A 20,766-nucleotide genomic window follows, 5' to 3' on the forward strand; every position below is an offset into this window, starting at 1 on the left:
CATTAAAACAAAAATTAAAAAACTTTGGGGGTGGGGGAAGCAAGGCATGGTGGTGCACATCTGTAATCCCAGCACTCAGGGAGGCAGAGGCAGGCAGATCTCTGTGAGTTCGAGGCCAGCCTGGTCTACAAAGTGAGTCCTGGACAGTTAAGGCTATACAGAGAAACCCTGTCTGGAAAACAAAAAACCAAAAACAAAGCAAAAAAAAAAACAACCTACACAAATGTTCACAGTAGCATTAGTCATAAGATCTGACTGATAGACGACACCCAGTTAGGAAGTGATTAGGGAAATGATGTCATACATAGTCCACTATGTGGAATATGACTCAGCCCTGAAAAAGCCTGAGTCATGAGGACACGCTACCCCAGAGGTGAACCTTGACGGATTCATGATGAGCAAGAGTAGCCAGACACAGAAGACTACATGCCGTGTGACTCCATGTAGCGGAGATGTGGAGATGTCTGCACTGGACAGATGCAGGATAGGATGCAGATGGGTGGGCAGGGACTGGGGCAGCGGTGAATGGCTATAGGCACAAGGTTTCTTTGTACATGAAGGAAACGTTCTGGAATTAGACAGTGGTGGTGGTTTTACACCTCGGGAAGTTCTAGGAATCTCCAGACTTTATTCTTTGAAGGGTAGATCTTATGGTATGTGAGTTACATGTGAATGATTTTTAAAATTTTATTTATTATTATTATGATGATGTATACAGTGTCTCACCTGCATGTCACAAAAGGCACCAGATCTCATTATAGATGGTCGTGAGCCACCATGTGCTTGCTGGGAATTGAACTCAGGACCTTTGGAAGAGCAGTCAGTGCTCTTAACCTCTGAGCCATCTCTCCAGCCCCAGGCCAATGAATGATTTTTTATTTTTGAGACAGGGTCTATATTGGCCTTGACAATCCTGGATTCGCTTTGTAGACCAGGCTGACGTCAAACTCACAGCGATCCACCTGCCTCTACCTCCTGAGTGCTGGGATTAAAGGCATGTGCCACCACGCCAGACTGATTTTTACCACTTTTTATTTTGTGTATGTGCATGTGCTACAGCGTGTGCAGGTCAGGGGACAGCTGTGGCAATCGGTTCTCTTCCTTCTGCTGTGTGGGTTCCCCGGATGGGACTTCAGTAAGATGAGTCCTTGTCTATCAGGAGAATTAAACAGGTTGGTCGTCTGAGACCGGCTCAGGGGGCTTTTCTGAGATATGATTGGACGAATGCGTCACGATACTGGAGGAGGAGTGAGGTGGGAAGACCGACCTGTGCAAAGGCCCTGTGGCCGGGGGAGCCTGAGGGCAGTCCAGGAGGCATCAAGGTGAAGGTGGCTGGTGTGTGGTGAGGTGGAAAGACAGGCTGTCGGTGTGGTCCTGCAGGCTCCAAAGGGAGAGGACTTGGTGTGCCTTTGAGGGGCTGGCAGATGCTGGGGATCGGGGGTGGGGCGGGATCCCAGGAATTTATGGCCTCATAGAAGGGAAAGGCTGAACCCCTGGGGAAGGGGAGACTGTCCCAGTAGTGAGAAATTGTCCACCCGTGTCTCTCAGGAAGAGCTGGTGACCAGGGCTTGCGTCAAGACCTACACTTGAGAGGTGACCCCTGAGGCGGTGTGTGACAGGGAAGGGAGAAAGGTGAACAGAAGGCCTGGTGACAAGACAGGATGTTCAGCCCTGCTGGGGCTCCTGAACCGTGCACAGAACCCCTCCCCCCAGATCTGCCTTTCCACGGGTGACACAAAGTCCTGCCCCAGGGTGGCTAAGGACCACCTGGGGTGTAAGCCCCACATGCCCAGCAGATGCCATCCGGAAGACAAAGGCAGGCACTGGGGGCTTCACTAGCCATAGGAGGGCCAGGCCCAGTAGGTGGGTACAGTGGGTTTGACATATAGATAATCCCCAGGGGGCCTCAGGAACCCCAAGAATAGGTTCTTGATGCCAACAGCTGGTGAGGCATCCGGCCTTCAAGGGCACCGCATCTACAGCTGGCGGGGCAGAGATGGGGAGGGCGGGAGGCGCAGGGTCAGGGAGGAGATGCCGGCGTTTCTGTAGGTATAAGTGAGACCCCCAGTAGACGCAGGGCTTGTGTTTTCTTTCTCTGGGTGCACACTGATTGTTTAAGGGTCACGGAAGAAGCCATTTTAGAGGGACAGGTCAGGACCTGATTTTTGCTATACAGTGTCACAAAGTCAAGTTACGTGTTGAAGGAGAAAGGTGTGCTGGCTGAGTGACTGAACCGTCATGGTAGCGACAGCTTCAGGTGCAGCTGGCTCCAGGCGCTCAGGATGGCAGCGGGAATCCGAGCCAGGCCTTTTTGGGTTTGTTGCCTCTAAGTTGGTTCCATTCTCAGCTGGGCTCTCGCCATGACATAGTCCCTGACGTCAACCCCGCTCAGCAAACCTCTTCCCCCGAGAGGCTCTGAGCTGCCGCTGAAATGCACGAGGGTCCCCGGACCGGGCTTCTGCAGGTGTGGCGAGCCTTGGGGTTTTACAGAGGGAAAGTGAGGTACAGCACTCAGGCCTGACGAGAGGGTAGGCCAGATCCACCTCAGGGGAGCAGGCACATGCCCAAGACAGCTGCCGTAGGCCACATGGATGGTAACCATGTTCCGTCCTTGCCCCAGGAACTCAAGCCTCTGTCCTGACCAGGCAGGGCCAGGTCTAAACCTGGGTCCCTAAGGACATGACCCTAAGGGCCATGTGATTCCCAGCCCTGCTCCAGGTCCCTCCCTTAAGGAGGACAGGGACATTTTGCACCAGCTGGCTGCCCAGACTAGTTTACTTTTCCTTTCTGGCAGCTGAGGAATAGAGAAGAAACGGGGAGACGGGCTGAGGAGAAGATGGCTGGTGATAAAGAGTCGCAAGGACTTGAGTGTGGAGACCTGAATTCAGATCCTCAACACCAACGTACAAAAAGGCAGATGGGGTTTATACCTATTAATCCCAGCGTGGAGGTGGGGTGTGAGTGTCGGGAGGTGGGGGGCATGGGGGCGGTGCAGAGCTACGCCGCAGGCGTGTTTCAGAGCTTCCGGTCAGTCAGAACTGCTGAGCTAAACAAACAGAGCGGAAAGCAAGTGAGGAAGACACCTCATGCCAGCGTCTGGCTTCTGTGTGTGCACACAGAATAGAAAAAGAGAGAAGACGTGAGCTGTGAAGTCAGGCAGCCCACGTGCTGGGTCACGCTGCCCGGGTTGACCTCAGAGCTGTGTCAAGTCCGGGGTGCTTGTCAATCAAACGCGAGTGCGCCGGGGTTGGATGAGACCTGGGGCTCCCGGAAGAGGAAGGGACTGGTCTTGACTCAGTGGTTCAGAATCATATATACGGCTAAGGTGGAGAAACATGGGGGGGGGCGGTCAGGGAAGGGGACACTGGAGCGGAGAGGCGTGGCCGCCAGACCCTCATACATCCAGAAGGTTCTCTGAGGCACTCATGCTGAGTTCTCGCCCCTGCAGTGGGAGCAGGGGAGGGAGGGACAGGTCGGGTGGGCAGGTTTCCAGTGGAATGTGGAGCGAGCTATTCCAGGCGGGGAACAGCCGGGAGCCAGGCTGGGGAATGCAGCGTGTGGCTGGGTGCTGCTCAGGCCTGGGGCAGGGCTGGAGGAGGGAGATGAGAGCCACAGAAGGATCTGGAGCCGGAATGGAAGCCTTTTTAAAAACACAACAACAACTGGGGTTTATCGGATAGGTCTCTCCACATAGCCCTGGCTGTCCTAGAACTGCTGCAACTCACTGTGTATAGCCCAGGCTGGCCTCAAACGCAGCTCACAGCGATACATCTGCCTCTGCTTCCCGGGGGCTAGGATTAAAGCCGTGCAGATACCATGCCCCATGCCTGGTGTACCTTGGGCGGTCCTAGTCTACCCAAGAAGCTGTAATCTCAGCTCCTACATGGTGTTTTTTGAGATTGGGTCTCACAAAGTAGCCCAGGCTAGCCTCAAACTCCACTCTTCCCTTTCACATTAAGCGACAGTTTGACCTTCGGTAGACAAGATCCCCCTGTGGATTTTACATAAGACTTTGGGAGGTATAATTCTGAACCCCAGAGTTCGGCCACTTACAGTGTCTTGTGAGGAGAAATGTGCCCTCTCCAGCATTGCAAAATAAACCGTGATGAGTGAAGTCTGGTTAACCTCTAGGAAACACACATCTTCATATAAAATAAAGTGTCCCAGGGCCAGATGTGGTGGTGTACGCCCAAAGTCCTAGCACTTGCACCATGGAAGGTGATCAAGGTTATCTTCAGCTACATTTCTAGTGTGAGGCCAGCCTGGGCTACATAGGGAGACTGTCCCACAATCCCCTAAGGACCCAGTAGCTGGGTTGAGCTAGGGTTTAGATGCAGGGTCATAGACCCAGGGCGACCAGAGGCTGGTCACTCCAGGCTGCTCTGAACTGTCATCGTCGCGTTCCAGTGATCCCACAGGAGAGCCTTCCCAGGAGGCCAGGCCTCAGGCTAGCGGCCCCAGCCTGCAGCGCTGCTCCCGGGGACTCCAGGTATGTCCCAGTGCCGTGCCCAGGGCATCCCCAGGGAGCAGCTTATCTGAGATAACCCGAGCCACCCTGCCATCCCCTGTGGTATGAGCCTAGAAAGACCTCTGATTGGCAGGATGACAGCCCTGGAAGGAACTGCTTCGGGCTTTCCAGCTGGGACGGGCCTTGCTCCGGCTGCCCACAGGCTGGAGGCATGAGGCATGGCTCACAGAAGCTCAGTTTTCCCCACACTCCAGGTACGAATATTCAGAGGCAAAACTGCCACACACCTGCCTAGGACTCGCCTAAGCTCTACCACAAAAGAACTGGCTCTGCAGCCCTGCAGTGGTGGCACAGGCCTTTTAATTTCAGCACTTGGGAGGCAGAGGCAAGCAGATCCCTGTGGGTTCGAGGCCAGTGTGGTCTACAAAGTGAGTCCAGGACAGCCAAGGCTACACAGAGAAACCTGTCTCAAAAACAAAAACAAAACAAAAAAACCTGACCGTACGTCAGGCCACAGGGAGCTCTGTCTTTTTCTTTTCTTTAAGTTATATTTATTTATTTATTTTTATGTTTATTTATAGATATGTATAAACATATGTTTATTTATACACACACACACACACACACACACACACACACACACACACACACACACGAGACAGGATTTCTCTTGTAGTCCTGGCTGTCCTAGACTCACTTTGTAGACCAGGCTAGCCGCGAACTCACAGAGATCTGCCTGCCTCTGCCTCTCAACTGCTGGGATTAAAGGCATGTATCAGCATTGCCCAGATATTTGTCTATTTCTTATGGCTGCAGATACCATGGGCTACAGTTATAGACAGTTGTGAGCCACAATGTGGTTGCTGGGAATTGAACTCAGGACCTCTGGAAGAGCAGCAGCCAGTGCTCTTAACCAGCTGAGCCATCTCTCTCTGGCCCTAGCTCTCTGTGTTTTGGCTGAACACAGCCATTACTGGAGCAGGGGGACCCTGCAATGTCAAGGTGAAAAGAGACCTTAGGCGCCTCACTAGGTTCACTGGGGATGATAGCATACACCTGTAAACCTAGCACTAGGGAGGCTGAGACAGGAGGATTTGCCATTGAGTCTCCAGATCTTAAAACAGTTGACGACTAATTCAGATTTTTCTGTCACAGCAGGGGTCTCAACAAGTGTGGGGAACATTGTGTGGCCCTAGGCACTCTAGTGTGCAACCTTTGGTCTAAGCCCCTGATGCTTAGAGTTTGCGGCAAACTCCTACACATGCATCAGCGCCCCATGCACAGGGAGCACCTCTCCAGGAACCTCTCCCTTGATCCTTACTCGCTGGTGTGATTGTGTTCAATCCAAGCCTGTTCCCTGTTCTGAGTTCAATGACAGCAAGGCACAGACTGCTTAGAAAAATGCTGGATGTCCTTAATGGAGGACACTGTCTGAGTAGGTGACCAACCTCTGATGGTGTGGCCTCAGTAGTCACGGATAATACTAGATAGAGGTAGAATATTATACAGCCATGAAAAGAAATGAAGCTTTGACATAGGCTGCAGCGGGCTGGGCATAAAAGCCAAACCATGTGGGGTAGCCCAGCTGGGAAGGGAATTGCCAGATTCCGAGTGGCCTGTGGCGACACAGGAGTCCCGTTTCTTCTCCTGTGCCCACCTCTTCTGCAGTGGCTCTGGCTCCAACTGTAGGTGTGGGCGGAGCCCTCCCCACCCACCTCGACTCAGCTGACCTGCCTGGCCGATGGGATCTCCTTTCAGCTGTCCCTTTTCCAGAACAGCCTGTCCAGGACAGATACATCTCAGTTCAGCCTCCAGGAGGCCCTGGGCTCTGGGCCTTAAGCCACCGTCCTAGCTAGAGTCGGCTTCTCCCTGTGGGGCTGAGGGACTGGGCGGGGGGGGGGGGGTGTTGGTTGGCCGCCTCTGCCTTCCATTTAGAGATCAGCGGTTCTCAAGCTTTCTAATGCTGCTGCCCTTCAGCACAGTTTGTCATGCTGTGGTGATGTGGTGATACCCAGCCATAAAGTGATTCTCCTTGCTACTTCGTAACTGTGAAGTTGTAATGTAACTTAAATATCTCTGGTTTTGGATGGTTATAGGCGACCTCTGTGAAAAGAGTGCTTGGCCTTCAAAGAGCAGCGACACACAGGTTGCGAATCGCTGTTCTAGAGTACCCTGGCCTCGGCGTGCACGGACACTGGAGGCTCTCGGGGGGTCAGATGCTGGGTGACTTTAAAGACATGGACCTCCTGAGATTGGGCTTGCTGGCTTGCGGGGTGGGGGGCTGAGCTCAGTGGTATGGCTTGTGTTGGCATGTGCAAGGTCAGGATATCCCACGTATTAGGAAAGGGAGGGAGAGAAAGGGGTGTCCGGTGGAGCACAACCATCATCACCTCAGCGTTCCAGAGGCTGAGGCAGGAAGATTGATGTGGGTTCCAGCCAGCCTGGGCTGCAGGATGAGAACCTATCTCAAAGAAAAGACTGGGCCAGTGTCTTAGTTAGGGTTAGGATTGTTGTGACGAAACACCACAACCAAGAGCAAGCTGGGGAGGAAAGGGTTTATTTGGATTCCATTTCCACGTCACTGAAGGAAGTCAGGGCAGGAACTCAGACAGGGTAGGAGCTGATGCAGAGGCCAGTGCTTACTTACTGGCTTGTTTGACCTGCTCTCCTTTAGAACCCAGGACCACCAGCCCAGGCGTGGTATTACCCACAGTGGGCTGGGCCCTTCTCTGTTAATCACTAATTAAGAAAATATGGCTGGAGCTGGATCTTTTTTTCTGTTTTGTTGTTGTTGTCATTTGTTAGTTTTTTTTTTTAAAACAGGGTTTCTCTGTGTAGCCTTGGCTGTCCTGGACTCTCTTTGTAGAACAGGCTGACCTCGAACTCATAGGGATCCACCTGTCTTTGCCTCCTGAGTGCTGGGATTGCAGGCGTGCGCCACCACACCTGGCTGCAGCTGGATCTTGTGGTGGCATTTTCTCAATCGAGGTGCCCTCCTTTTAGATTACTCCAGCCTGTGTCAAGTGGCTGGTGAGAGGGCTCAGCAGGTAAGGGGGTTGCTGCCAAGCCTAACCCCCGGAGTTTGGTACCCAGGACCCACGTGGTGGAAAGAAAGATCTGGCTCCCGCAAGGTGCCGTGTGACCACCACACATTCTGAAGTGCGCTCATACATATACACAATAAACAGATGAGTAAACAAGTAAACAGGAAGTGACAAGTGTATGGAATGAAGAAAGCAGGATCCTCGGTGTGGCTGGCTGGAGCGTAAACAGTGCATCCACTGTGGGAAGCACTTTAGTATAGAAAAGAGAATTCTTGGCCGGGCGTGGTGGCGCACACCTTTAATCCCAGTGCTCGAGATGCAGAGGCAGGCAGACTGCTGTGAGTTTGAGGCCAGCCTGGTATAAAGCAAGTCCAGGACAGCCAGGGCTACATAGAGAAACCCTGTCTCAAAAAAAAAAAAAATTTAAAAACCCAGAAAGTTAAAACCAGAGTCTCCATGAGAGCCAGCTGTTCACACCTGGCCGGTTTCTCAGGGCTGGAAGACAGGTGCCCCACCAGGGGATTGGATGTTGGGATTCACAGCTGAAGAGAACTCACCTCCATGTCTGTCCGTCAGTCATAGGATGACCATGCACGTCTTCTAGTCTGTGGAACATTATCCAGCTGTGAATCTGACCTGGGCTGAAACATGCATGAAACAGTGTTGAGTCGATGAAACAAGTGCATTATGGGAAATGTCCAGCTTGGAACAGTCCAGAGAGACAAGAGGGCAGGCTTGTCCTCCTGCAGGGGCTGAGACTGAAATGGGCAGAGTGGTGCATGATTGCTTAGTGTGTGTGGGAAGTTTCTTTTGGATGATGAGAATGTTCTGGAAGTAGCTGTATAAAAGTGTTAAGTAACACAGAACGAGACTGGTTTTTTTCTTTTTCTTTCTTTCTTTCTTTTTTTTTTCTTTTTCTTTTTTTAGACTAGGTCTCACACTGTATCCCAGGCTGGCTTCAGATCTCTATGTAGAACTGACTGGCCTCATAAACACTATGTAGCTCAGGCTGGTCTCGAACTAACCATGTTGGGTCAGACTGCCTTGAAAGTCACTACATAGCTCAGGCTGGCCTCGAACTCCAGGCATCCTTCCTGCCTCAGGCTCCCGTGCCGTGCCTAGAGACATGTGCCACTCCACCCAGCTAGTACACTTTAAAATGGATACCAGCTATGTTTCCTGTGTCTTACCACAATTTCTTTGAAAGGCTATCAGGCTCTGGGAGGAAGTGGGAGGCCAAGTTGTGATCTGACAGAGGGCAGGTGACTCAGAACGATCTGAGGATCTGTCTGGGTAGCTTTGCATTAAGGACAGACACTCCTGCCAGGCTCTGAACTCCAACAAGATGCCCGAGACCCTAAGGACGAAGGGGTTTGACCGGAGGGTCTGTCACAGAAAGCAAACCCAAGAGCGCGGTGGAGGCTGTGCTCCCACACACCTTGACGAGCTCAGCAGAGCTCTAAAGTGAGGCTAGGGGAGGGGAGCCTCCAGGAGAAAGAACAGCAGCTGGTGGAGGGCGGCAGTGGGAGGCACGGCGGGGGGTGCACCGCCTCTGCTTGGTGGTAACAGAACCCTGAGTGGAGCTCAGTGAAGGAGCTCGCTGAACAGGTGGATGGGAGGCTTCCGCCTCCAGAGGGAAAAGCGGCAAGCGAAGGCCGCCGCCCAGATACTGAAAATAGTGACCTGAGCAGGCCACCTACCACAGGGAGGTGGAAAATTCCAGCATCCTTGGAGTGTGGAGTTGGGGGGCGGGAGGGGGGGGCCGCTGTCAGGAGTCCCCCTGACGATGGCTTCTCTGCCTTGTCTTTCAGATGCAGCCGCAGCCGGATGAAGAAGACTCCATCTCAGATGCAGACAAGGCAGCCTTGGACCTCAGGGACCCCAACCGGCCGCGGTTCACGCTGCAGGAGCTGCGGGACGTGCTGCACGAGAGGAATGAGCTGAAGTCCAAGGTGTTCCTGCTGCAGGAGGAGCTGGCCTACTATAAGAGGTGAGGGCAGGGGCTGGAGAGTTGGCTCAGTGGTTAAGAGCACTGTTTGCTCTTCCAAAGGTCCCAGGTTCAATTCCCAGCACCCACATGGCAGCTCACAACTGTCTGTAACCTCAAGATCTGACACCCTTACACCAATGCACATAAATTAAAATTAAATAAAAATGTTTTTTAAAAAAAAGGTGAGGGCAGGCCCCATGAGGCAAACCCCGGGCTGACCTGGGTTGGGGGCGGGGCGGCAGGCACACCCCAGACAGTGTCAGTACTTGTGTAGCAGATAGTCAAGCATTCCTACAGGTGGCACAAAGGTCACACAGCCTTAGGACAGGCCATTGCACATCTAACCAAGTACATTACTAGGGGGAAAAAAAAAAGAATGGCCAGAAAGCCAGCCAAACATGATGGTGAACGCCTGTAAATCCCAGCACTCAGGGAGGCGGAGGCAGGTGGATCTCTCTAAGTTCGAGGCCAGCCTGGTCTACAGAGTGAGTTCCAGGACAGCCAAGGCTACACAGAGAAACTCTGTCTAAAACAGAACAAAACAAAAACTAAACTAAAAGTGCCAGATAATGGTGTGAGACCTTTTATCTTCAAACATATTTACAGTACGATTCATAACAGTAACAAAATCATAGTTATGAGGTAGAAACAAAAATAACTTTATGGTTGGGGATCAACACAGCATAAGGAACTGTATCAAAGGGTCACAGACAGCTTTAGGAAGGTTTTCGTCGTTATTTTGGGGTGCATATCAAGTTCAAGGCCCACCTGAGGTACATGAAAACTTGTCTCAGAAAACCAAGAAGGTATGGACAGAGGGCTGAGATGGTACAGGTCAAGTGTGAGTTCAGAACGCCGATCTTCAGAAGCCATGTCAAGGCTGGGATGGTGTGAGGCGCCTGTCGCCTTAGCTGCGAGCTCAGCGTTTGACAGAGAGACCCTGCCTCAAAGAGGAAGGTGTGAGAGGAGCAGCGGATGATGCCCGCCAACCGTGGGCCTCCACATGCATACACACACGCATGGGCATTCAGACATGAGTACCTGTCTGTAGACACGCACACACCATGCACACCAAAAGGAGGGAAAAAGAGATGGGAGCGAGGAATCCCTGCCCTGAAACCCCCTCCCCTAGGCCAGAGGAACCCCGGGCGCTAACCCTCCCACACCCCTAGGCAGAGTGTGCCAACAGACTCCACTTGTCATCTTCCCAAGCACTTTATTCCCCATCAAGAAATTTTGGGCTCGGTGTAGGTGCACCCCTTTAGTCCCAGGAAGCAGAGGCAGGTGCATCTCTGTGAGTTCGAGGCTACACAGAGAAACCCTGTCTGGGGGGCGTGGGGGGAAGGAAGAAAAAGAAAGAAGGCAGAAAGAAGGGGGCTGGAGAGATGGCTCAGTGGTTAAGAACATTGGCTGTTCTTCCAAAGGTCCTGAGTTCAATTCCCAGCAACCACATGGTGGCTCACAACCATCTATAATGTGATCTGATGCCCACTTATGGTATTCAGGTGGCAGAATACTGTATAAATAACAAATAAATAAATATTTTAAAGAAAGAAAGAGGGCCAGGTGTGGTGGCACACAACTTTAATCTTAGTTTTCAGGAGGCAGAGGCAGGTGGATCTCTGTAAGTTCGAGGCCAGCCTGATCAACAAAGTGAGTGCAAGACAACCAGGGTTACACAGAGGAAAAAAAAGAAAAGAAAGGAAGAGAGCTTGTACCCTCTGAAAGCATCCTACTTGCTTCTGGAATGTTCCAGTTCTCACAGAGTGTGTGACGTATCTGTTGTGTGCCTTCAGTGAAGAACTGGAAGAGGAGAATCGAATACCCCAGCCCCCGCCTGCCACACACCCACGGATGGCCCCGCAGCCGGAGTCTGGGATCAAGCGACTGTAAGTGTTTGTGTTTCCCACACTGGCCGTGCCACAGGTGGGCTCATCTGGGTTCCTGCGACCTCTGACTCCAGGTCTGGCCACCTTCTCTCAGGCTTGTTGCTAACCAGAGCCGCTGAGAGATGAGCTGCTCCCACCACTGTGGACTGCCCCCCCTTCCCCCTTTTGGTCATGTCCCTGCCTGAATAGCCAATTCCTCTTGGGGTCATTGGGCAGATATTTGGGGAGCACCTGGGAGGCTGGGAGGGGCTGGGGCCTGTGGCTGGGGCCCAGAGCTTGCTTGGGTGTGTCAGGTGCATGGGATGTGGCTCCAGGCTTGGTTCAGTGAATAAGTTGGGGGGCAGTCAGGCTCATGCGTTTTCAGAGCTTGAAATATCGGCTTTAAGTAGCTAGGTGTGGTGGGCCATGCTTGAATGCCAGCACTCGGGAGTTGGAGACTGGAGGATCAGCCATTCAAGGTCATCCTGGGCGACATAGTAAGCTCAACACCAGCCTGGGCTACATAAGTTTGTTTTTGTTTTTTTATTTCAAAGTGGCTTAGATCCACCCCATTTTGGATTTTGTTTTGTTTTGTCTTTCTAGACAGGGTTTCTCTCTGTAGCCTTTATGGACCAGGCTGCCCTCGAACTAACAGTAATCCACCTGCCTCTGCCTCCCTGAGTGCTGGGATCAAAGGAGTACGCCACCATATCTGGCTTCATTTTGGATTCTGTAATGATAAATCTCCCAGTGTGTCCTGGCCCCCACCTCCCCCCAGCTGTAACGTCTCCATTGGCACACTGGTGCCGCATCTATGCAGTCTATGGCCATGGTTGCTATGAGACACATGCAAAAGGAAGGATATGGCTCCTGCCATTAGCCAGCCGCCGGCTTAAGCCCCTCCAGGAGTGACTGGCATTGCAGATCTCTTTGGTTCTCATGGAACTCGAAGTCTTGCCACTTTCACCTTCTGTGTGTTTCATATGTACAGGCTACCAGAGAGGGCTGAGCCTTGCTGAGGTATCCTGGCCCCAGAGTCCTCTGTTCAAGCCTCCTGTAGACACACCTCAAGTTCTTAGGGGTGTCATAGCCTAAAAGGGGCTCCCTGGACCTGGCCTTTCGTGTATTCTTACAGAAGAAGCCTTGAGCCGCTCTCCCAAACCTAACAGAAGCTTTGAAAGAGCAGGCAGCCTGGGTGGGGGTGGGGAGAGGGGGTAGGCCTCTTCCCCATACACCCTACCCTTTAAAGTCCAGTGACCACGCTGGGAAACCGTTGGCCTAGTTCTGAGCAGATGGAATGTGGGATGGTTTGTGTGTTGGGGCCCACTCCTTTGGGAGGTGGCATCTGGCTCACACTAGGCCCTCGGACCTCCAACTGGTAGGCAGCTTCCTGGAGTGTGGAGCTTTAGTGTGCGGTGGCCCTCCATGCTGCTCAGCCGGGCCCTACATCCCTGCTGGTTCTGGAGTCTTCTAAGAGAGAGAGAAATACTTCTGAGGCACAGAATGAGAAAAGCTTCCCCGGGAGCCCCACCACTCTTTTGACCGTGGCTTTGTTTTCCATCTGCCATCAAAACCCCTCTCAGATAACTGGAGAGAAAGAATTGTCTAAATCCAGGATTACCAGCCTGGTCCAGCATTGGGCTCGGCTGTCCTCTGCCAGTGTGCCTGACTCCCCTTGTGTGGCTTTTATCCCTCACCGTACTCCTACAAGCTTAGACTCTGGTGGCTCACATCTGTCACTCCAGCACTCAGGAGGACCAGCACTAGTTTGAGAGCCACCTAGACTACATACAGATTGGCACTTAAAAAAAAAATCAAACAAACAAACAAAAAGGAGACCCAAGGCTACACAGAGAAACCCTATCTCCAGAAAGAGAAAAAAAAAAAAAAACAGATTGGCACCACCTCAGAAAAAAAACAAACCCATGAGAACACGATTCCTTTTTCTTCTGTGTGAAGCTCTGGAAAAAAATGTAAAGGCCGGGGACTTCTCAGCCCTCCCTGGTAGCACGTACATATGAAACACACAGAAGGTGAAGGTGGGAAGACTTATTGTTAGAAAAATGAAACAGAGGCCAGTGCGATGATTTAGTAGATAAAACAGAAGAAGCCTGCAGACCTACTAAGTTCAATTCCCCAGAACCCACATTAAAGTGGACAGAACAGACTCCTCCAAAGTCAGTCTTCTGGCTTGTAGGCACATCCCACATATCACACACACACACACACACACACACACACACACTTTTTTTTTTTTTTTTTTTTTTAGTCCTGGCTGTCCTGGCCTGGAACTCACAGCAATCCACCTGCCTCTGCTTCCCGAGTGCTGGGATAAAAGGCCACAAATAAATTTTTTGGAAGGGAGTGTTTCAAGACAGTGTTTCTCTGTGTAGCCCTGGCTGTACTGGACTCACTTTGTAGATCAGACTGGCCTCGAACTCACAGCGATCCACCAGCCTCTGCCTCCCAAGTGCTGGGATTAAAGGCGTGTGCCACCACACCCAGCCACCACAAAGAAGTTTTTTAAAGTTATTTTCTTCAGTCTGAAATTGGGTAAAGTACAGAGGACATGACCAGGCCACAGCATCTGCCATACTCTTCCAGATGGTTCCAGTCCCAAAGCCCCTCTCCCCTCAGGTTGCTTGGCAACACCTGGTGCTCTGAGCCTGACAGAGTAATCAGCCCTAGAGAGACAGGGACAGAGACAGAGCGAGGCCACCCACTCCTGTTCACACTGCACAGGTGGCCACTTCTGTGGCAGCCAGTTTCCTTGGGGGTGACGGGGGAGGCTATTGGACACAAAAGGCTTTTGAGTGGCACAGTGGTAGCCTTTGTCCTCAGTAGCTGACTGAGATCTGCGGCCTATGACAGCTTTCACTGCTCGGCCCCGCTGGTGCCCTTGCTCTCCATTGCAGCCTCTGTCTGTCCCCTTTGTCCTCACCTTTGGCTGCTCCCAGCCCACCTCTTGTCACCACCAGGCATAGTTGAAGGGGGTCCCACTACTTGAGTTGGGTCAGAGTCATGGAGCTCGGACAGTTGTCCCCATTTCTCAGTTGAGGTAACTGAGGTCCAGGGATGCTGCAGACTTCATTCAGATCTGGACAATTGGGGCGACTCAAAGCTGGGCCTCTGGACTGGGCCTTTTGTCCATACAAACTTCCTCCCTACTCTCCCTTCCTCTGTCACGTCCCTATGTCCCAGCTAGTGGCTGGCTGCCCAGGTCCCTTATCACTCAAATGCATGCTGAGTCTAAGACGTCAGACTCGACATTTCTGGGCTGGGCAGGACAAGGGAAAAAGAACCTCCCACTGCCAGTCAAAACAGAGTCTGAATATGATCCAAGAATAGCTTGTGACAGGGAGGCCACTGGCCTGAGAGGACAGGTTGGCACAGCCCAGGGAGGTCACAAGGGAGCCTCAAGTGACTTCAGCTTTGTCCCCAGCAAACCCCAAATACCAGTGTACCTTTTTTTTTTTTTGGTTTTTCAAGACAGGGTTTCTTTTTGTAACCTTGGCTGTCCTGGACTCCCTTTGTAGACCAGGCTGGCCTCGAACTCATGGCGATCTGCCTGCCTCTGCCTCCCGAGTGCTGGGGTTAAAGGCCTGCGCCACTACGCCTGGCTCAGTGTCCCTTTTGTGTAGTCCCCATTTCTGAGTTGGTACCACAGGATGGCTTTTCCCTGGGCAGAACCAAGACGGGGTTGTCTGGAGGGAGACAGGAGAGCGGTGGCTGGCCCCAGGGACGGGAGAGGCTGGCCTCGGAGTAGGCTCCACCTCTGTCTGCAACAGTAAGGAAGACAGCATGTTCCGTCCCTGGCCTCCTCTCCCACACCCCTCCCCAGCCAAGAATAGTTTCTTCGAAGCCACCCTTGAGTTAGCACTTTATTTCGTTTGAACCTTCCAAAAATACCCAGCAGAGATAGGGGCATAAAATCATACCCACTTTTTTTTTTTTTCCCCAAGACAGGGTTTCTCTTGTGTAACAGCTCTAGCTGTCCTGGAACTCTCTCTGTGGACCAGGCTGGCCTCGAACTCACAGAGATTCTCCTGCCTCTGCCTCCTAAGTGCTGGGATTAAAGGTGTGTGCCACCACCACCTGGCTCATACCCACCATATTTAAAATGCGGTTTTGGCCCACCAGTCCTGGGAATTGCCGTCCCTTTTTTACTGGCCACAGTCTGTGCTCCAACAAACTGGGTTTGGCCACCTGTCCTCAGTAAACCAGTTATTTTTTTTTTAAATATTTTATTTAATTTTAGTTTATGTGCGTTGGTGTGGGGGTGTCAGATCTTGGTGTTACAGACAGTTGTGAACCGCCATGTGGGTGCTGGGAATTGAACCCGGGTCCTTTGGAAGAACAGGCAGTGCTCTTAACCACTGAGCCATCTCTCCAGCCCCCAGTTATTTTTTTTTTATTACTATTATTTTGTTTTGTTTTTACGAGATAGGGTTTCTCTGTGTACCCTTAGCTGTCCTGGACTCACTTTGTAGACCAGGCCTGCCTCTGCCTCTCAAATGCTGAAATTAAGGTATGTGCCACCACTGCCTAGCTCGAACATAAAATGTTTTAAAATTTACATATATTTTTTTTAAAGTGTGTTGTGCCACACCTCATTTTTTTTTAAAAAAAAGAATACTTTCATTTCTCTTAAACCTTTAGAGGTTGTACTTCTGCAGGTGACCCAGAAGCAATAGGAAGGGACCTTATGCCTGGAATGTTCCAGGTGACGCAGGTCCTCCTGCCACCAGTGTGTTTTCCTGTATTTGTAGGTGGGTAGACACACCTCTAAGCAGACTGTCTACATGGACTCTGAGGCTGCCTGCTTTTCAGTGACATTGTTTAAGGGGCAGGGGCTCTGACTGGGTCTCCTGGAGCAGGTGGGTACAAGATAGAGTGCCCTGGAGCTCCCAAAGCCTCTTGTAGGCAGCAGCTAGCAGGAAACAAGTGTCGGTGTGACCGGCCCTCTGTGTGGGCTGAGGCTCCCAGCTCCTCTGTGACGGCCACTAAGATGGGGTGCACACAGAGAGAGGCTCCGCACACTTCACTAGACACCGTGAGAGTGTGTCCTAAGTGCTGGTGATGACGCAAACTTGGCTGCGTTTGTGAATGAGGTAGATCAGATATGGCGGGCGGTGCATGCCTGTAAGCCCCGCCCCCCCAGGGAGGTGTAGAGGCAGAAGGACCAGGAGTTTCACACTACATAGTGAGTGTGAGGCCAGCTTAGGATAAAGACTCTATCTCGGCAGGCAGGCGGTGGTGGCATACGCCTTTAATCCCAGCACTCAGGAGGCTGAGGCAGGAGGATCTCTTGAGTTTGCCGTCAGCCTGGTCTACGGAGTGAGTTCCAGGGCAACAAGAGCTACATAGTGAGACCTTGTCTAGAAAAGAGAAAAACGAACAAGAAAAGACAAGGTGCCTATCCACATGATTGGGTCCTAGAGAGACTGTCCTAGGTGGCCTGTCCTTATGCGGCTTGTGACCTTTGGCCTTCCTTTAGCTATATGGACATCACCTCATCTCTGCCTCTGTACATGCCTATGTCCAAATTTCTCCCCATAGACAAGTTCATCGGTCCTTTTGAGATAGGGCCCTCTACCCCACCGTGCCGTCCTCTGGCAGCACCCTGTGTCGCCATGGGTTACATACTGAGGGGTGTGGTGGACAAGTCTAAGACCATAGGCACAGGTCTCAGTGGGGCCTCTTTGGGGGTGGGTTTCTTGGTCACACTGCCCCCCCCCTCCTTTTTTTTTTTCTTTTTTCTTTTTTTTTTTTTTGGTTTTCAAGACAGGGTTTCTCTGTGTAGCCTTGGCTGTCCTGGATTCTCTTTGTAGACCAGGTTGGCCTCGAACTCACAGCGATCTACCTGCCTCTGCCTCCCGAGTGCTGGGATTACAGGCACGCGCCACCGTGCCCGCCTCACACTGCCCTCTTTTTATCTCCTCCTCTGTCTATCTGCTTTCTGGAAGCAGGCTCTTTACAACCATCATGCCCATGGTGGCCACTGGACTGATCCTTGATGACCCCACGCTGCAGCCTGTCCGAAGCCTCGCGTCCCTCGTAGGCACTGTCTGTGTTTGGGGTTGCGTTTGGGTTTTTGTTTTCGTTTTTTTGCTGTGCCTTTATAATGGCTGTTGTGGCTGCTGCCGGCCTTTCCTTTCTGGCCACTTCAGTTGCATGGCCGTCACCTGCTTGTTGGCATCTCAAGTGGGTAATGGAGTGTGATTGCCACTGTTGCCCTTGACCTCCACGAGTGCAGCCTGGAATGTCACTGATAATTCTTTCTGTCTCTTCTGTTTTCGCTCTAAAAACCACTTTGTCCATGATCCAGTAAAGAAGGTCCTTTAAATGACGGGTCAGTAATTGATGCCCCTCGGGGAGACAGGAATGCCACTAACTGCTTTTTCAGCCCCCATGTCTGAAGCTTCCTAAAGAGCTTTGTCTTGGCAGCTGTTTGGTTTGGGGCAGAAAAGGGTCGGGGCTGGGGGGGAGGGGGGAGCTGGTCCCCGAGTGCAAAGTAGCAGGTGGCTTTCCTAAGTCAAGCTGAGACATAACAGGGACGGAGCTGCAGTGGTTTGGGCTGGCTAATTCCATGGCTGCTCTGTGTTGGAAAGAGTCCTTCCTTGCTCAGTATGAACCCTCGCCTTCACTTGCCAGCTCGCACTTGCCCTTCAGAGCCCTGGAGAGTCTCCCCAGGTGAACTTGGCTTGGGGATGAAAGAACATTCTATTCCCGCTCCAAAGGGGGTGTAGCTCCTGTAGCGCCCTGGAAGAGGAAAGTCCTCTTCAATAGATGAGATGTAACAAATCCTGTGGGGCTGGGGAGTAGACCCCGTTAGTACCAAGCAAGTGTGAGGACCTGAGATCTCCAGGACCCATGTAAAGTCAGATTCTAGAGCTTGGGAGTGTGTGTGATGTGTGTGTGTGTGTGTGTGTGTGTGTGTGTGTGTGTGTGTGTGTGTGATATGTGTGTGTGATGTGTGTGTGATATGTGTGTGTGTGTGTGTGATATGTGTGTGTGATGTGTGTGTGATATGTGTGTGTGTGTGATATGTGTGTGTATGTGTGATATGTGTGTGTGTGTGCGATGTGTGTGTGTGTGTGTGTTCCCAGCTCTCCTACTGAGGCACTGGCAGTACCAAAAATGAACAAGACCCTGTCTCAAAGAAAGTTTGAGAGCTTGCAAGGATGGCTCAGAATGCAGAGGTGCTTGCTCCCCAAGCATGTCCACCTGAGGTTGAGGCAGGAGGATTACAAGTTAAGGGCCAGCTTGGGCAATTTCGCAAATTGAGATTACTTACTGACGGAAGTAAACACGTCAGCTAAGCCTGCTGACCTAAGTTTAACACCAGGGACCTGTGATGAAGCAGAAGAAGAGAAACAAACAAACAAATCCCTGGGCTGGGTGTGTAGCTGAGCCCTAGTGCAGAGCACCTGGCCTTTGTGAGGACCTGAGTTCTGTTGATAGTAGTTACAGAAAAGACTCCCCAGAAGCTGGAGAGATGGCTCAGAGGTTAAGAGCACTGACTGCTCCTCCAGAGGTCCTGAGTTCAATTCCCAGCAACCACATGGTGGCTCACAACCATCTGTAATATGATCTGATCTGATGCCCTCTTCTGGCCTGCAGGTGTATGTGCAGGCAGAGCACTGTATGCCTAATAATAAATAAATACATCTTAGAAAAGACACCCCCCCAGAAGTGGCAAGGTGGAAGTGACACCCCCTTCCCAAATCACATACATGCAAACTGCTCACTCTGTGATCATGGGACTATATGACACACAGAAGCCCCAGTGTTTTCTAGAATCCTGCCGTGCGCATCCCGCATATGGAGAATGGTTCTGCTCCCCTGTGTGTCCCAGCATTGGAAGAAGGGAGTGAGCAGAGCGGCAGAGGACAGCAACTCATTTCCATCCTTGTTTTTCTTTTCTCCCTCCCAAAAGGTTTAGCTTTTTCTCCCGGGACAAGAAGCGCCTGGCCAACACGCAGAGACCCACGCACATCCACGAGTCCTTTGGCCAGTGGGCAAATACCCACCGAGATGACGTGTACACAGAACAAGGACAGGAAGCCCTGCAGCACCTGTGACTGTGCCACCTGCTCCTGGACCGTGTGTCACCTGCTCCAGGTGGCTGCCTCAACATCGACCCCTCAAACGAACTGCCTGCTTTGAGGGTGGATGGTGAAAAACTGATGCCAAATCCTACGGAAGTGTTTATTTATCTGCAGGGCTATCCGGTTTATACTCACTGCCTCCGACCCCTTAGGACCTATTTAATAAGATGAGGATCTGAAGCCAGACCACGTAAATTTTAGTTAACAAGCTTCCTAAACTGAACACATCACCACTCACTACCATGGCTATTTGACTCCTAGGCTTAGTTTGGTTTGTTTTTTGTTTCTGTTTTTGTTTTTAATGGCCTTTGTCATGTTAGCGAGGAGCAGTGGAGAGGGGAGTTTTATATTATGAACTTGCCCTGGAGGAAGCAGGTTGTACAGGATGTGTGGCTCGGACAGGTCCCTCTAGTCGTAGGTGGGGCCACCTAACTTGGATGGGACCCAGCAGAATATCCTCACAGTCCTTCCAGCCACAGACTAGAAACAACCTTGGGATTGTCGCTGACTGCTCCTGATAAGGCTGGAGGCCAGAGCAGCCTGTCCGCGGTGATGTGCCTTGAAACCTGCTGTGAGCTACACAGTACTAACCAAACAAAGGCGCTTAGGGCAAGACATCGACCTGTTTCCTGTGTGTGTTTCTCCTGTCTTTCCATCTTTTTTCTGCTTCTCATGTACCTTGTGTGAAATGCTCGATCCTATGCAAAGACGACAATGCCTTAAGTCGGACAGGGCGCCAGGCTCACCAGCCGGGGCGATATGCTGTTGGCGGGCGGATGAGGAAGGCGGGAAGGGCATTGGGTAGGCAGGGGCCTGAGGACCACATGCCTAGCTGACCCACGGTTGCCATGGCCACCGGAGGAACTGGAGGCTAGCCAGTGTACTTTCTGCTGATGTACATAGCACTCCGGATCCAGGGCTTCAGAGGGTGGCACTTTGTAAGAGGGTATGATGGATGGGACCGTGCCCTGTGCAAAATGGGATGAAGCTAAGCAGAGGGTGCGCATGCCTTTAGCACTCACTGTGGCTCCAGTGTGAAGGTCCAGCTACTTTCTGACAGCAGGGAGGTAGAACATCCTATCACAATTCACTTTTGTTGGGTTTTGAGCTGGGATCTTGTTCTATGGCCCTAGCTGGCCTCAGACTCTCAACAGTCCTGTGTCTCCCAAGTGCAGGGTTGACAGCCTTGTGCAGAACGCCTGGCTCTGAGCGCAACCGTTGCTATTACTGTGCGCATGCGTGGTGTGTGTGTGTGCCATGGTGCTCTTCTGGAGCTAAAGGGACA

The 20,766-nt window shown here is 51.8% G+C and overlaps 1 protein-coding gene across 4 annotated transcripts in view; it reads left to right on the plus strand.

Annotated features, from left to right (window-relative positions):
- The window catches only part of RILPL1 (Rab interacting lysosomal protein like 1), a 37,892-nt gene extending 17,794 nt beyond the window's left edge, over positions 1-20,098 (plus strand). The window contains exons 5-8 of one of the 4 annotated variants that reach the window (XM_084762028.1): positions 9,324-9,502; positions 11,299-11,391; positions 17,340-17,427; positions 19,310-19,447. In XM_084762028.1, the coding sequence (XP_084618154.1) occupies positions 9,324-9,502; positions 11,299-11,391; positions 17,340-17,427; positions 19,310-19,315 (366 nt within the window). In that variant the 3' untranslated portion in view covers positions 19,316-19,447. Of the gene's footprint in view, positions 1-9,323; positions 9,503-11,298; positions 11,392-17,339; positions 17,428-17,698; positions 17,723-19,309 lie in introns of those variants that run through there. The other 3 variants (XM_084762029.1, XM_084762026.1, XM_084762027.1) reach the window with 3 other exon arrangements.
- Positions 20,099-20,766: the final 668 nt, after the last annotated feature.

Source organism: Acomys minous, assembly GCF_964271855.1.
Source record: "Acomys minous genome assembly, chromosome: 16".
NCBI classification, from domain to species: domain Eukaryota; kingdom Metazoa; phylum Chordata; class Mammalia; order Rodentia; family Muridae; genus Acomys; species Acomys minous.